The sequence below is a fragment of the Oryzias melastigma genome, linkage group LG1 (assembly GCF_002922805.2).
Source record: "Oryzias melastigma strain HK-1 linkage group LG1, ASM292280v2, whole genome shotgun sequence".
NCBI classification, from domain to species: domain Eukaryota; kingdom Metazoa; phylum Chordata; class Actinopteri; order Beloniformes; family Adrianichthyidae; genus Oryzias; species Oryzias melastigma.
In genome coordinates, this window is record NC_050512.1 from 26,468,186 (window position 1) to 26,484,745 (window position 16,560).

The 16,560-nt window shown below is 36.6% G+C and overlaps 1 protein-coding gene across 1 annotated transcript; it reads right to left on the minus strand.

Annotated features, from left to right (window-relative positions):
* Positions 1-3,322: 3,322 nt before the first annotated feature.
* Positions 3,323-14,631, minus strand: btr01 (bloodthirsty-related gene family, member 1). The gene is made up of 11 exons (XM_024290304.2): positions 14,025-14,631; positions 10,503-10,905; positions 7,738-7,918; positions 7,479-7,574; positions 6,582-6,671; positions 6,358-6,501; positions 5,579-5,726; positions 5,373-5,417; positions 4,967-4,993; positions 4,681-4,856; positions 3,323-4,247 (listed from the first exon to the last, which is right to left on the minus strand). Exons 2-11 carry the CDS (start codon positions 10,892-10,894, stop codon positions 3,879-3,881), a joined length of 1,668 nt encoding a protein of 555 aa, XP_024146072.1. The 5' UTR covers positions 10,895-10,905; positions 14,025-14,631; the 3' UTR covers positions 3,323-3,878.
* Between the last annotated feature and the right edge of the window lie 1,929 nt (positions 14,632-16,560).

Genomic DNA, 16,560 nt, shown 5'->3' on the forward strand with positions numbered 1-16,560 from the left:
TTTTGTTTTTTTTGCAAGCTGAGTTCCTGTTTTTGGTTACTTTTACTCTAAGATGGTCCCACAAACGTAGTTAGAAACAACAAGGAATGCTGATAAAATTTCTGACTCTATATGGTTTGCTTTCACACTACAATCTCTAGACAGAATCAAACCCTGTTCAGACTAGAACCAAAAAAAAAGTAGTTCCAGGACAGAAGAAAAAACATGAAATACATTAGAAATATAGTCAGGCCTGCTAATCTTTTGACTATACTGTGAGTTAAACGCTTCCTCAGTAAAGTCCATTGACCATCTTCAGATTCATGTTATTTATTCTATTCTATAAAATTTATTCTATTCTGCCTTGGTCAGCAGAAAGTCTGTCTACGCTCACACCAACGTTGAAATGATTCAAGATTGTCGTTCTTAAGAAAACTAGACTGGTTGTTTGCAGTACTCAAGAGTTTAGGTGAATTTACCAAAGCAAGAGAACTATAACAGAAATTAGCCTGGAGAGAATCAAACAACGTTAGTGCTTCCTTTGAAAAAGACTAAAAATATCTCTCAGAACTGAAAATCTGGACTTGCTTTAACTGGGTTATATATGTATCTTAATTGTAAATTGATTAAATAAAATTCTCTGTCAAACCCCTGAACATGTAAACACATTGTAAATCATTTTGTAGAATCGAGACTTCAAACTAAAACCAGTTACTAGTTATTGGAATAACCAACTTCTGTGTCACTGAAAGGACTTTATTTTCACTTTTCTGGATTAATCTATTTACAAACCTATAACATTTTATTTCCGTTCATTAAAATCCAAGCAACAAAATATGTGATAGAACTTTAGATGCTGAAACTGTTTCCTTCTGCAGTAAGTGAGGCAGCGGCTGAAGTCTGGACTGCAACAAAGAATGTTAGTAAAACATTTATAAATCATGTTGAGACCTGCCTGCAGAGCCAAAGAAACACTTAAACCAGTACCGGGAAATCATCTTGAAATTTACAAAGTCAGGATACAGCGTGAACTCACCGGCGCTCAGAGAATCGGCCTCGCAGTCGAGCTCCAGGGGAAGCAGTTGAAGTCGTATGTGAGGAGTAACATGGTGATCTCAGGTGTTTTCCAGGCTGAGACGGAAACTGAAAGAGACGAGCCCTGCCCTCTGATACGCTGGTGCAAGTTGTTTTGTGAAAAAGAGTCCTGATACATAAATCAGCCTCTGATCTAAAACGAGAAGTTTTTTTTTTTAACTCGCATGGGGTCATGTGAAGATGTGAAGATATTTTCTCTGCTTAAAGGGGAAGCTTACAGAATCAGTTCAGGGACAAAATTTCACTTCAATTCAGTGAGCAGCTAACCAGTGTGAAAGCTCAAAAATGCGTTTTAAAAATGCAATTTTTAAAAATTGCGTTCAACATTTCATACAAAGCGTGAAAATAAATCACAAATAGACATGAAAAATAAGATGTCCAAGCGCCCGGAGACCAAAAATGAGGAGGAAGAAGGTGTCTGAGTAGATATAAAGAATAACTGTCCATTTCCAAAGAAGAACACATTTGCAAACAGATTAAAAAGTGTAAAAAAAATTAAAGTCTGTGCACTTGTGCTATCATGAACTGATACCACAGTGGTGCAAGAGAGGCAAAAATCATGTAGTACATAGATCTATTTGTCTTCAAGTGGATGTATTGGAATAGAGAGGGGCTCTGTAACCTGAGGAGCCACATGCGTCTCTTTTACCCCTCCATTGTGGCTCTGTGGTTAAAGAAATGTTTTCCTTTTTAAAGAGAAATATATATTTTGGACAACAAGGTGTATTAAGCAAACATGGTCAAAAAAGTCCAACCTTTTTTTTAACTCAATCACAAACAGCTGAAGCACAGGCTCCTGACTACAATACCCATAATGCTCCAACAATCCATCAAGCAGTTCACATTCACAGTTTACCAAAATGAAAACATTTAGACACATTTTTAGTCCTGTTTACCATAGAAACTCATTTGAGGTCAGTAAGCACAACCAGATTTCATACCTAAGGTGAACCGGATTATAAGACGGACAGTCTATTATTGAAAAAAAATTTAAAGTTAAAAAAAAAGGAGAGAGCGTAAGGGTCACTTCAACATAGCTCAGATTTACTTTTAGTTAGATTTATTAATTTCTCGCTGAAACGCACCACCACAAATGGTAAAATTGACTGTTTATTTTTTTAAAATCAATACTCACTGCTACATTTGCAGCACTGACATGATTTTATGGCACAGGGTGTCTTATTTTGAAAGGAAGCCATGTGAACACCAGTCAAAAGTTATAAACTATATCATATATTTTTTTAAAAATCTATTTTGTCTTCTTATTTCTTTTTTATATATATATTGATCGTAATAGTAACAACAACATCAATGCAAATCAGTGTTTTGTTTTTCTGATTTTTTTGTGGCTCCTACTGGATTGTGGTCAGTATAAATCAACCCAAAAACCTCTGAGATTTGAAGGTTGCAGACCCCTGGAATAGAGCAAGCAGGGAGCTTGTGGTCCTCCGACTGTAGCACCTACGTCACTGCCACAAGCACAAGCAGATCCACAACAATTTCAGCAAATAAATACTCAGAAATCCAATTTTAATCTTAATTTTCTTTATATATGTCCCCTATCAGGAGAAAAATGCTACTACAATATGTTAAAATTGCCATAAAACACAATTTGCATCATAGTGGGTCTTTAACAAGAATAAAGAAGAGACACTTTTACTTCAGAAGAGGAACCACTTCCTGCTTTCATTATCAGCACCAGATTCTTCATCATCTGATATCACCGGGAACTGTGACTCAAACTGGGTGCAGGATTTGTTCATGTACAAGTTTCATGATTAACTTGTGACATGATCACTGTACGCAGGTCAAAAAAACCCATGATAACTTTGTCTTTTGCTTTATTGAATATTTAAATACTAGTTTAAAAAAAAGTTCTCTCACTTCCTCTAAAAAGCTTCACTTGAGCAACTGTAGTCATGGGCACCAAAGTGGTGCTACGAGGAGGAAAAGACTGCTTGGAATCTTCCCCCCATAATTCTGTCAATGAACCAGCAACCCTCCAGATCATTATCATTCCAAAATATTTAGTAACAAAAACACTTTTCAAATTAACATTTTATGCCTTAGTGAAATTTTATTAGAAAACATTTTCTATGTGTCATATACTTTTTATGCCATTTTTTCTATTTTATTCCAAATGCATTTTAAGTAGAATAAATGTCCATCTTTAATTCAACCACCACCAAAGAAAGTTAATACATTTGTGCAAAAAATATTAATGTGTTGACACCCCTTAATAATGGGGATTAAAAAAGTTTGGCTGGTATGATTTATCAATTATTTACAACTATTGTTTTCACTTAGTATTAAATTTTCAGAGAAAATCATCAAGTTTATTTCAGGAAAAAGAACATTTAGGTAAAGCAATCCTCAGACAATATTTACACTGTATTTCCAGGTTTACTTTCTTACGTTTTATGTCTTCAGATCAGTTTATTTGGTCATTCTGATCGCCAAATTGGAGATTATCCAAAATAACATTACAGTCCTTAGTTTTCCACAAAATGCAAGCACACAAAGTATTTGAAGGACCATATAATACCTGTACATGATTTTTTAAACTCAATCTTCAAACTTGGATGGTAAAGGATCTTGTGTTTTTTTTCAGTAAGGCCCGTTTTGATTACTGCTGATTCTAAGTAAACTTCAACAAATGAATTCAAGATCCCTGACAGACACTGACATTTACAGATTTGATCTGTCGTTAAATGTCTCACATTGGAAGAATTAAAGTCATCAGTCGCCTCACTACAGACATGAAATATGTTGGTGTTTCACAGATAGAGGAAGGTGGTCTTTCTTCAATGTGTTATTGTAAGTGGACAGACGACCAATGGAGCCTCATTCTGCCCTGACATGTTGGTGCAGGGGCTAAAGAATGGATGGATGGTATCCGGGAAACTGTCTGAGTATGTGTAGATCAGGACTTTGGCCTCCGCGTTGTAAAAGGACACCATCCCCTTATCGCAGTCCAAGTAGATTCCGATCCGAGAGGGTCTGATGTTAACCGACAGGTTGGTTGCAGGATCTGTTCGGAAGACGTACTCGGTCCGATCCCGAAGACTGAGAAACCAGTATCCATTGGCGGGGCTTGCCGTGATTTTCCCCTTACGATTAACAGAGTGGCTTGCAACACCAAGATCCCAGTCAGTCTTTTCTCCAACTTCCACCTGTGGACAAATACATGGACACATAAAGTGAGTATGGTTCAGTTTCGAATCGATCTGGCATGATTTGTTTGTCAAGAATTTGCAAAATAAATCAAGTTTCTGAGGAACATATATTTATGGAATGAAATCCAGCATAAAAATCGGTGGATCTAGCTTATATTCACAGAAAAATCATTGACTTGATGTTTGAAGAAACTAAACATTTGGGTGGTTTAAGAATTATTACATAAAAAAAATAAATAAATAATGGGATCCTTTGTAGAATGAGGTAGAATCAAACAACCACAAGAGTTTTGCTATACTTATCCTCAAATAAACTTCAACCTCATTACTTTGTTAAGAAAAATAAAAGTTTGAAATTGAGATAATTGGTCGACTGGTAAACATTGAGTGAGTCAAACAACAGAATCTTTCTGAATGAGGACAAACCTACCTCCCAGTAATGGCGTCCTGCGTTGAAGCCCTGGTGGGCCATGACGCACACCACCCTGTCAAAGCGCTCTGGGTAGTCCAGCACCCCCTGGTAGTGGTCAGTGCAGCGCACCTGCTTCCCATCGGCTGAAATGATGAGACGCGGGTGGGCTGTTTTTGGGTCGAGAGTGATGTTCTCTGAGGAATTTTAAGAAGTTAATGTTAGTTTTTTTTCTTTAAACAAGTAATTCAATCAGAAACTAAAAAAAAAAAAAAAAATCAAAGCAGGTGTGTTTGAAAACCCCTACCTGCATATTCTTGAACCCTTTTAACTCCTGCAAAGAAAAATAGATTCATTTAATTCTCATTTCTGTGGTAAAATCAAACAGTTAATGGCAGGGGCGGAGCTACAGAGGGTTTGCAAAAAGCTTTGCCCTCTTCCATTTTTGAGTCAATATTAGTATAATTTTTGACAAAGATGAATAAATCATTAATACAAGTTTATTTAAGCATTAATAGTAGCACACCAGATAAAAGAACTGCTGTTTTAATGTTAATACCAATATCAATAATAAAACTGTATTTTTGACCCTTTCATTTGTAATGGCCTTCAACACTCTTGCCCCCCCTTCCAAAGTCCTCTGTCCCCTCCAGACCCCCCTTATAAAAGGTTTTAGCTCCGCCCCTTGGTCATGGAGACAGGCTGAGTCTTACTTGGGTTTGGTCTTGGAACCAAGTGGGTTGACGTGGATTGTCGGCCTACAAACAAGGACAAGATCCATAAAAAAAACATAACAATTCACAAAGTCCCAGAAAATGTCTGTAAAAATGTATTCCCCAATTTTTATTTTTATTTTTTTCATGAATAAATGGCTTCTTAAGATGAACATTCCAGTTTCTTTTGAAACCTAAAGACGTACAGATTTCTGGAAGCTTCCTTATCTCTTCCTGGAGGCGGTTCATCATCAGATTGACGTTTTTGAGAACAACACCTGACGTCAGCTGAGATGAAACAGAGATATTGGTCCAGGTCTTTGGAGTGGTAGGCGTGGCCAGAGCAGGGAAGGACTAAAAGAAAAATGCCAAAAAGATAAGTTGTGATGTAAAATGTGAAGATGAGATGTGATCTACTTAAGTGATCCACAAACCATCCCAGCAGCTCCAACACATTGCATTTAGTAAATTCTTAATTCAATAGAAAAGAATTGCTGAAATATAAACTACAACTAAATAAAAAAAATATTACACTAAATAAATAAGTTACATAATTCATTATATACATTATAGCTTTTCATTTCTAACATGTTGCGTTTTAATATTTACACTATTGAAATATAATATTATGTTTTTATGATGTAATTTTTGACAGCAGCACATCCAAATTCCTTTCAAAATAAAACACTATCTGCTGCAGCAGATTTATTTGAATAAAAAAATACTTTTAACCTTTTTCTCCTTCAACTATCAAATGTAAATGCGACAACATTGGTGTAGAATTCAATAAAAAAATTACAATAAATGCAATTAACCCGTTTATTGTAATTTCGCGTTCTTATGTAATACAATAAAAATCTAAGCAACAAAGATAAAACTGTATTAAATGTAACAAATTAACCGAAACTACAAATCCAATATTTATTCAAATTGTTATCATTTTTCTTTAAAGCTACATAAAGAGATGTAAGAGGCCCTTTAGTACCTTCAGAAAGGTAATGTAGTCTTCAGAATCAGCCAGCCGGTTCATAGCTAAACTCTTCTTTTTGAGCATGTCGATGTCTTCTTTCAGCTCTTTCAGCAAACTCTGAGCTTTGACTTGAGCGGAGCGAAGAGTCATCTCAATCACCTAAAAGCACCATAAAAAAGTCTTAAGTACATTTATGCAAACGCTTAATCCAGACACTGTAAGATACAAGTTTTATTTACCTCCAACACGTCAGACTGGCACCGCTCCAGAATGGAGATCAGCTGAGCAAAAGCGAAGACCGTTCCTTCTGTTTCCCTCTCAGCAGCGACCTGATTAAAGTAGAGTGTTGGTGCTCACCGTCACAAGTATGAATGAGGAGTGAATAAATAATAGATACACAGAAAAATGTAGTCATTGTTATTTATATTGAATGGAAATTGTACTTTTGGTCTTTTTAACATGTTCTTGTTTATGTTCCTCCTCATTATGGAGGACAAATATTTAGAAAATTATACTTAAAATTGCATTTATGAGTATTTATTGATTCAAATTGATGTGAACCAAGAGCAAACGAAGAAATACAATTGTAAAAAAAAAAACGTTTAGCAATGACGATTACTCCAATTGTAGATTGGTAATGTTAGTCTGGTTTTGTTTAATAAAAATAAAATACAATTTAAAAAACATAAAAAAATAACTACAAAAAAATGTTAGTCTGAGGGCGTGAGGGGCTGTAAATTAGCGAGAGAGCCTATTCACAGATGGATGATGGGAAGCGGCGGTGGCCTTACTCCACTCCAACAGACACGCCCACAACACAGAGGCAAATTTCTAATGAACTACTGCCACTCTGCAGAAACTATGTCCTAGGAAATTACACTGGTTTCTAAATTTTGGCCAAAAAAAACGACACAATCATAAATAAAAGACTACTTAGAATTCTTCTAAAATGGTCTAAGAGTGGATCGGAGTGGGACTTTATAATGTGAGTCTTTGTTTTGCACAATGAGATAAGAGTTCAGGCTCTCACTCAAGGACATCCCAGTGAGTTACGGAACGTCAGCTGTCTGCTCTGAAGATGAGTCATGATGACTTTTGTTTACTCAAACCTGAACCACCAGCCCGTAAAAAGTCACCTCTATCTCTCGAATGGAGTTCTGGACCTCCTCGACTTTCCTCTCCCTCTCGACGATCAGCTCTCTCAGCTCCGTGTCAGCTATGCCAATCTGCGTCTGGAGGAGTTTAAAGAAGCACAAGACGAAGACGCAAAATCAGGAATAGGACGATCTAGTTTTTGCTTATTTTAACCCTTTCAAACCTGACTTTATTTCCAATCAGATGAAAAAAAAATTTGTTTTTTTAATTTAAAGTAATTCTAAATCAAGGGACACTTACCTTCTTGATCTGCCACTCCCTCATGGCGGTGACCACGTTGTGCCCTCTGTGGCCGGCCGTCTCCATGCACAGGCTGCATATGCAGATGTTGTCTGTGCGACAGAACAACTCCAGGCCTCTCATGTGGATGGGACACAGCGGGAGGTTGGGAGAGACGTCACTGGGTCTTCTCGGAGTAACCCTGAATCAACAAAAAAAGAGAAAAGACTCCCATGAGCATCACTTAACCTTTTCTTCAAGGTTGAAATTGTTTATGGTCAACTTGAAGAAGCCACCCTGTGACTCAGTGTTGCAGGTCTTACTTGGAATTTATTTAAACGTGAGAATGTAAAGTCAACATCCCAAGAATGACATCTTGTAATTTACTTTATTTCTCAAAAACCTGTACAACTGAATCTGATTTATGGTGCCATCTTTCAGGGATATCTCCAGGCATAAGTATTTAGAAACTTTTTAATAAATATATTTTCCAATTTTATAACATTTTAAATAAGAAACAGTCTATACCAGGTGTCTGCAACCTTTAACAGTTTTTTTTACCATTTTGGAAAATTTGATACTGCTATACATAATTACATGAATATAAGATATTATAATAAATATACATTTTAATATTTTTTGCATTAATAAAAAAAGAAATATAAATATAAACAAGTCATTTTCTCAATTGTGACTGTTTTCAAAATAAAAGACGCTCGGTGCCAAACAGGATCATCCTGGTGCAGCTAATGTCCTCCTTCCAAAGGTTTTAAACAACAGAATTTGCTATTTCTAAGATGTACTGTGGTGAGCATTCATCTTTATTCAACTTACTACTGCTGTTAACCTGAAAATAAACATGAATTAATTGGTTTATGATCAGTAACAAATACATCTGGAGAATCTTTAGCCAACATGATGTCAGCAGGGATGTAAAAAGCCCGACGTCTAGGCACACTTAAGCCATAAATTCATAAACCCAACTAATCTAAATTAAATCGATGCTAATTTAGTCTTCCCTACTTTTTCCCCATTAAGTCAGGGTGTTTTGGTCCATCAATGCATTCTAGCCTCATACCAGTTCACTTAAGAGTGCCACAGTAGCCTAACAAATGCATTTTGGGTTCAAATGTACTCATACATGCTACAAATTTTAGTTGTTAATTTCCAATGCATTTTTGTCACTAAACTTTTTTAGAACATAGATTTATATTTCTGGGATCCTTCAAAACTCCTTTTGATTTCAGTTAGGAAATCTTCAGGAAATCACATGACATGAGGCTGCATCTCAGTTAGCAGATAACTATTTTGATCAGACTTGTTCTGGCCAAATTTAATGGACTGTTTTGGGTTTTTTTGTCTGCTTTTGTGATTATATGGATTTCAAGGATCTGAATATGAGAGAAAGAATTGAACAAGCTGGAAGTTGGATTTTTTAGAGTACAGCTTATGTATATTGATCACCATCCATCCATCCATCCATCCATCCATCCGGTTTGTTGATTGATTGATTGTTTATTTAAGACAGGGACAACATATATTGATAAAACATTTAAAAATGCAAATATATAAGATTATAGCATTTCAAGCTAATTTCCATCTTTAGTCCCTTAAAAAAAGTTGATAATCTCTAGTAAAAGAACAAATTAAATCAATACAGAAAGGATAAAAGACAACATTATTGACAAACCAAATCCGTTAAAGCCCCAATCCAATGAACGTTATGTTTTTTTTTTTTTTTTAACATGTTCTTGTAACATTTTTCTCATGATGGAGGACATATATAAAACAATTTAAGTTTAAATCTGCATTTCTGAGTATTTCGTTATTCAAATCGTGTTGGATCAGGAGGAAATGAAAACCAGATTTGTGATGCAGCAGCTGAAATGTCCGGGCCTCGAGCTCCTTGCTCTGCTCCATTCTGATGCATCCACTTGCAGACAAATAGATCCATTAACATCTTTGTTTTCCTTTGTTTGCCATCTGGATCATAACTGTACAGCTAGAAAGCTCTGATGTTGCTCACTGTTGTTTTTTCTATGCTAATGTCAGCTTGTGAGAGGCTGTACACTAGCGGGAGAGAGTGTAAACAAAGGGATGTTGGGAAATTACCAGAGCCAACTCCCGTGACTACAGTCTCACCCACAATGCAGAGGGAAATTTCTGATGAACTCCTGCTGCTCTGCAGAAACTGTCTTAAAGAATGACTCAGGTTTTTGGTTTCGGTTTTGTCTAAAAACTGCACAAAAACAATTAAAGACCAATTAGAAAGGTTTTAAATAGAAAAAAATAGAGTTGGAGTGGGACTTGAAAGGAAATTAGAAGAATAAAAATGTCAGCTAGCAAGGTTAACAGAGACTAAAAATTCAGGTCTACAAACCACAAACTAATAAACGTCAGTGGCGCTTTTGCTTCGAGCAGTTTTTGCCACTGGATTTTCTTACGGAAATATGTGTCAACATCTTTGCGTGTGGATGAAAGAAGCACGTCACTCTGAAAATTTAATTAAATTAAATTCACAATTTATTCGTTTTTGATTTGGAATTTGGCTTTTCAATTTTAGAGTGTTAGTGTATTTAGAAAATTTAACATTTGATTATTCAACAATACAGTAGAAGATTGGAATATGTTTTATGGCAGGCTCTAAAACTTAAAAAAAAAACTGTTGTTCTTTTGTAGTTTATTGATAACCCTCAGAGAAACAAGGATTTTAGGAAGTTCTATTTTCCTGTGTTTACTTCACTCATTATCATGGCACATATCACCTTTAACCTTTAGATCTGTACCTGGGAGGTGCGATGTAGGGAGGCGGTGGGTCATAACTCCCGTCCGGCTCTACTGGAGTCACCTGTCGGGGAGTGGGAGGGTCCACCTGCCCGACTCCTTCGCCCCCCAGCGTACTGTTGGCCATCTGCTTGAACTGCTCCGTGATTTCCTTCAAGGTTCGGTTGATGTGGAGCTCCGGTCGCCTGCGGAAGGACTCCTTGCACAGAGGACAGTGGTACGGCTTCGCGGCCCGCCCTCCTCCGGCGCCGCCTCCTTTCCCATCCCAGTAGGAGCTGATGCAGCTCTGGCAGAAGCTGTGGCCGCACGGCGTGGAGACCGGGTTGTCGAACAGATCCAGACAGATGGAGCATGTGAACTGATCCTCGCACAGACCAGAACCAGGGAGCGACATCACTGTACAGTCTACAGGAGAAACAGAGAACAGCAGAAGTGTGAGCAACACAACACTTTTGTTGTAGTTAGGTACATATTTATTGTATTTTATTAGATAATTTCCAAAAAAAGTTACTGTAAAATGCTGCATAAATGTGTTTTTTCTCCAAGCCATTGGTAAAAAATAGAAATACTCAAATTAAGAAGCATTTTTTTTTTGTACACTGCAAAAACTGAAACTTTTTTTGTGCTTTTAAGTGTATTATAATGTTAATTACTCACAAAAACAACCCCAAAGAGGTATTTTGATCCATTCACGCATCTGCATTCCTCTAAAACCCTGAGCACTCGCATCTTCCTATCCACAAAAATGAGTGGGTCCTCACATTGTGACGTAGGCAAGTGGGGAACAGCCCCTTCCAAGAAGAGTCTGCACTACTAGCTAACACAAACACCTACTTTCTCCATAGTGGCGATTGGCAAAACAATCTAATTTTAGTTGCACATCCATTTTTGCAAAAGTTTGGATGTTGTTTGTTTTTGTTAGCGAAACGCAGACATTACGCTAAGGCCAGCTCTAGGATGACGTCAGAAAATAGGTGTGGACAAGGAGAGAAAGGTAAAGCTTCAGCAATCGAATTGTTCTTCTAGGTGGGAAAATAACTCATATTTAATTAAAAATATATTTTTTAGTGTGCCGAAGGTAATATATTATCATATATATGAATATAGTTTACTCTGAAAGGCTTAACAATCTCGTTTCAAGAAAAAAAACGTTTTCCATCTTGTAAAAAAAATAATCTTATCAAGGAAGTTTTTCAAAATAAAATATAAAATTAGTTTGCAAAAGGAGAGCAATTTCCCCTTTTCATTTCACACACACAGTATATATATATATGTATATATATATAATTTAAAGAAATCTGCCAGTGGTGTGCATTTTTTCTAGACCAACTGCAGGATACAACATGATAATATGAAGCAATACTTCAATGTAACACTTTTCAAGCATGACATTGCAGTTATGTTCACAGCTGTCCGCTGCCGTCTTTTCTTCGTCCCATTTTTACATATTTTACTTTTTCAAACCTTTTTCAAAATTTTTTAACTAGGGATTTGCTACATGAGGCTCCACTGTGGCTGAAGAAAATAAGATGCTTGTTGCTTTGGTTTGAAATTTTTAAATAAACCTTTACAGCTGTTTATTACATTAAATCAAGAGATGTCGTGTGCTTCTCCAGAATCCATATATTTCAAAAACTAACAAAACGTTGGTAAAACATAAAACAGAATCTGCTGGAATTACGTCGATCGTATTAATGGGTGAAAAATTACAATACGTTGAAAAGTTTTGTGTTTGAGCATCGCCAGCAACGTTGCTGCACTGCGCAAGCCGGCTGCAGAGAACCGCGGCGCTTCACGCCTGGTGTGTACTACACCGTAGGTTAACAAGGGCGGCGAATGGAAGCGGCCTCCATTCCGCACCACTACCATGTGCGGCGTGAACCCGGCCTTAAACTCTTTGTTTAAATGCCAAATCTTTTGTGAGCAACCTGTATTAAAACTGATTTAAGTTCCAGACTTTCAACTCACTAATCTTTTAGTTTGGAATGAGTATCAATTTACGGGAACCCGTGGAGGTCAAATTTCCTCCTGCTTTTATAAAGTCACCATAGGATGAGGTTCTTCCCACACAAAGACAGACACTGACGCAACACGTGTGGGGAGTTTGACTAGATCCGGAAAGTCAGGCCTGGTTGGATCGCTGCCTGTGTGCCAGAATGCCGCCCTCCTCAAGGAGACAAATGCTCTTAAAACAAACTTGCCTGTCGTTTTTCCACCTATTTACTGTAGGCAAACATTAGGAACCGTGTAACACTCTTCACAAGCTCCAAGAAAAGAGTCCTCAAGGACTCCCGATGCTGGAAAACATACTTCACTTATTAAAAATAAATAAATAAATAGGTTTCTTTAGCAGAGGGTGAGGAGCAAATGTTTTAAGATGAAGAGAGAAAAAAATAAGAATTGAAGCACCAACACCAGCTAAATAAACAGCAAATTACTCTCCTAAGCTCATACAATGAAATGACGCTCAAGTTTCGTCAGTATGACAAAGTTGTGTATCTTAAGACGCTTTGTAAAGTTTGAAAAGGAAACATCTTTACGTCACGCGGATTATTCCGCTTTAAGGTGAGCGGCGCCTTCCTGCCAGATGCTTCACATTGTTAAATAACTACCTTAAGACTGAACAGAAATCTGAGCAGACTGAACCATAACCAGCTAAATTCATGTCAGGAATATTTTCTACAAATGTTCTCTATGGGAACAGAAAAGCAGGAGCAGGTCACACCAGTTTAGCTAAGGTCGCTCATAGCTCAGGGTTCAGGAATGTGGCAAAAAATGTTCAAATCAAATCAGATTTGACCGTTTGGGCCCAAAAGGACCTTTTTTTTTTATTGGATCAGTTCTTAACTTTGAGGTAATACCCCCGGGAGTCATGGTCAACTCTGAAAGCAAATTGTGAGGAAACAACAAAAATAATTGAGATTTTTTTCAGAATTTAAAAGACAAAATATTTTTTAACAGCACCCAAAAGTACTTTATAGATTAAAAATTATTATGTGGCAAATTGTTGAGTTTTTTTTTTGAAGCACTCATGATTTCATAACTTTACATGCTTTAGGTAACGACGTTTCAACATTTAAGAACAAATCTCCCCAAATGAGATTTTCTGCTAAGATTTTCCGACATTAGACCCAAACGACTCAATACTTCAACTAAATATTGACTTAATTATGATTTGGTTTCCTATTTCAGTCGTCCAATTCTTTTTGAAACTTTTATTTAGAATGATTTTAAAGGTTAAATGATTCACTTAAAACAGAATATTTGCAACATTTCTAATTTAAAACACAAGTTTGTCCTTTTTTCACAAGCTGTTTATGCAGGTTAGTGTCATCTCCTGTCTGTATTTCCAGTTTGGGCTCTCTTGACTTCAGTCATGTTAAAATTAAGGTTAAATTTACTTTTTTTTTAAATCAATCCAATCACATTTTTAAATAGAGGCTCAGATTTTTTTGTAAATTTCATCAAATAATTAAATTAACAATTTAGCTGAATATATTTCCATCTCAGGTCGAGTATCTTACCTTTTTGGCTGTCTTCGCTTATCTCACAGGGTTTTCATCTCCTGTCAGGTTTCAGTCCGTTTGCAGTCACTCGTCTTTTCCTTGTTCCCTCCTTGACCCCTCCCTTCTCACTGCGCTCCCAACCAAACCGGTTCTACGGGTGCAGCTGTGCAGGAATGCCTTCATTTATAGGTGACTCTGCTCTTTCATCAGAACACAAGCAATAGAACAATAATGCAAAAAACAAAACAAAAAAAAAAAAGATTTCCTCTTTTTGTAGAATAAATCTGTAAAAGGCCACCGGTTTGTAACTGGTTCAACTGTTTTGCTTTAATGGGACGTGAGTTTTTAGCATTTACTTCCTTCCCAGATTTAGAGATGGAACAAATAATCCAGTTTCTCCATCTGGGTTTAAAGTTCAGCTCGCCTTTCTTTTGTTTCTCCTGGTTTGATGTAAATATTTTTTTGCTGAAAATAAAGCTTTTAGGATGAGAAAGTTTAAATAACTCAAAAAAATCTTGGTTTCTTCACAGTTGTAGTTTATTTTCTCGGTTTTAAAAATTCAGCATTAACTGATCCTATAGAGCAGGGGTAGGGAACCCTGGTCCTCGAGAACCAACTTCATGCATGTTTTCCAATATACCCTTCTCTGACATGTTCTTATTGGCTGGACACACCTGAACCAGGTAATCAGTCATGAGTAGGGACTCCAACAATTACCTGGTTCAGGTGTGCCCAGCCTATAAGAACATGCCAGAGCAGGGTATACTGGAAAACATGCAGGAAGGTGGCTCTCGAGGACCAGGGTTCCCTACCCCTGCATAGATTCTAGTCTAAAAAACACAAAGGAAGAGGTGGTTTTTTAATTTAGTGAAAAGAGAGCAGCAACATTACAGCTGCTGTAATATCTGAACACTTCAGTGTGAACAAAGACAAAACTTCTCTTCTTTAAATGTTAAATGTTGAAAAAGAACATTTCCTTTTCAGACACGCCCTGGTGTTGCTGCATGCAGTCCAGAAGCCAGTTAGACAGGCTCCCTGCACTTTCACACTGGTCTGTTTGGTCCACACCACAGTTTGTTTCTTCTGACTTACCTGGCAGGTGTGAAAGGACGCTCACCTGAACTCTGATCTACCAAATGACCAAAAAGGATGTAAATGCTGCAAAACTTTAGCAAAAAACTGTGTCGGGTCATAGGATGCTCATGGTGCTCAAATTGTTTCTTTTTTTCCCCGTATTTCTTATCAGTTGCCATCTCAATGTCTATGGAAGCGTATGTGACTCATAATTCAAAATAAAAGTAAATACTGGAAATGCTTTTTCATTTTCAAAATGTAACTCCATTTCTTGTCTCTTAAATAAAAAAGAAAACAATTCTCTGAAAGCCCTTTTCTTGTTCATCACCACATTCTGTAACTTAATTAAAATGATAAAGAAAATGGGATTTAACATTTCATTTTCAAAAAGTTATCTGGTAAATTTGTACCAAAATTCAATTAGAAATCTAAAATTTGAAAACTGAAAAGGATTAACAGAAATCCTTTTTCATTTTCACAATGTACCTGCATGAGTTGTCTCTTTATTTTAAATAAAATGAAAAAGCAATTCACCAAACGGCTTTTTCACTTTTTTCATCATCACTGTTCATTCTGTGACAAATTAAAATGACAAAGCCAATGAAAACTGCTTTTTCGTTTTCACATCCCACCTTGGCTCATAAATCAGTTTGAGTTATCAGTTCCAAGGGTGCACCCCAATGACGTTCCTGCCCGCTCCTCCTCTGCTTTAGTTTGTGCTATCAGCAAATGACATGCTGTTTTCAATGACTTACATAGAGAATGGGAAAAAAGGAAAAAAGGAAGAGGAGGAAAAAAAATCATCAAAAGAAAGAAGCATTTCCAATATTTACTTTTATTGAGAATTATGAGTCACAAACATTTACATAAATGTCGCCCCCAAGTGAGCAGCTGTTGTAACTGCATGATGTTTCCAGCAGTTTTTTTTTCCGCAAATGTTAAAGTAAATGAAAGTTAGTTATAGACCCACTCAGAGGAAAGTTTTTAACATGTTCTAGTGGCTTTTTTCATAATGGAGGACATATGTTTAAAAAATTAAGCTTAAAACTGCATTTTTGACTATTTCTTTATTTGTTTCCTGGTCCAATCTGCAACAAGAAGGGGAACAGGAAGCAGTTTGATGTTCATTTGCTTCACTTAACATCAAGAGGAAACTTTTTTTTTTTTTTTAATAGGAAGGTTTAAGTTGAACCCAAAGGTTAAAAAGATCTGATAGCTGAAGACTTTTTTTAACTAAAAAAAAAGGTTTTTAATTTGCAAAAAAATAAAAAAAAAATATATACTGCTCACAAAAATTAAAGGAACACTTTTTTATTGGGCCTGGCATGAATTGAATTAAACCTGTCTGATAATTTTCTGGTTGGTTAAGCAGCTGAGGGCCTCGTTAATCAATTTCAGCTGCATTGGTGTTGATGGAATTAACAACAGGTGCACTTCAGGGGCAACAATTAGAGCAGTTTTTGTGAGCAGTATATATGTT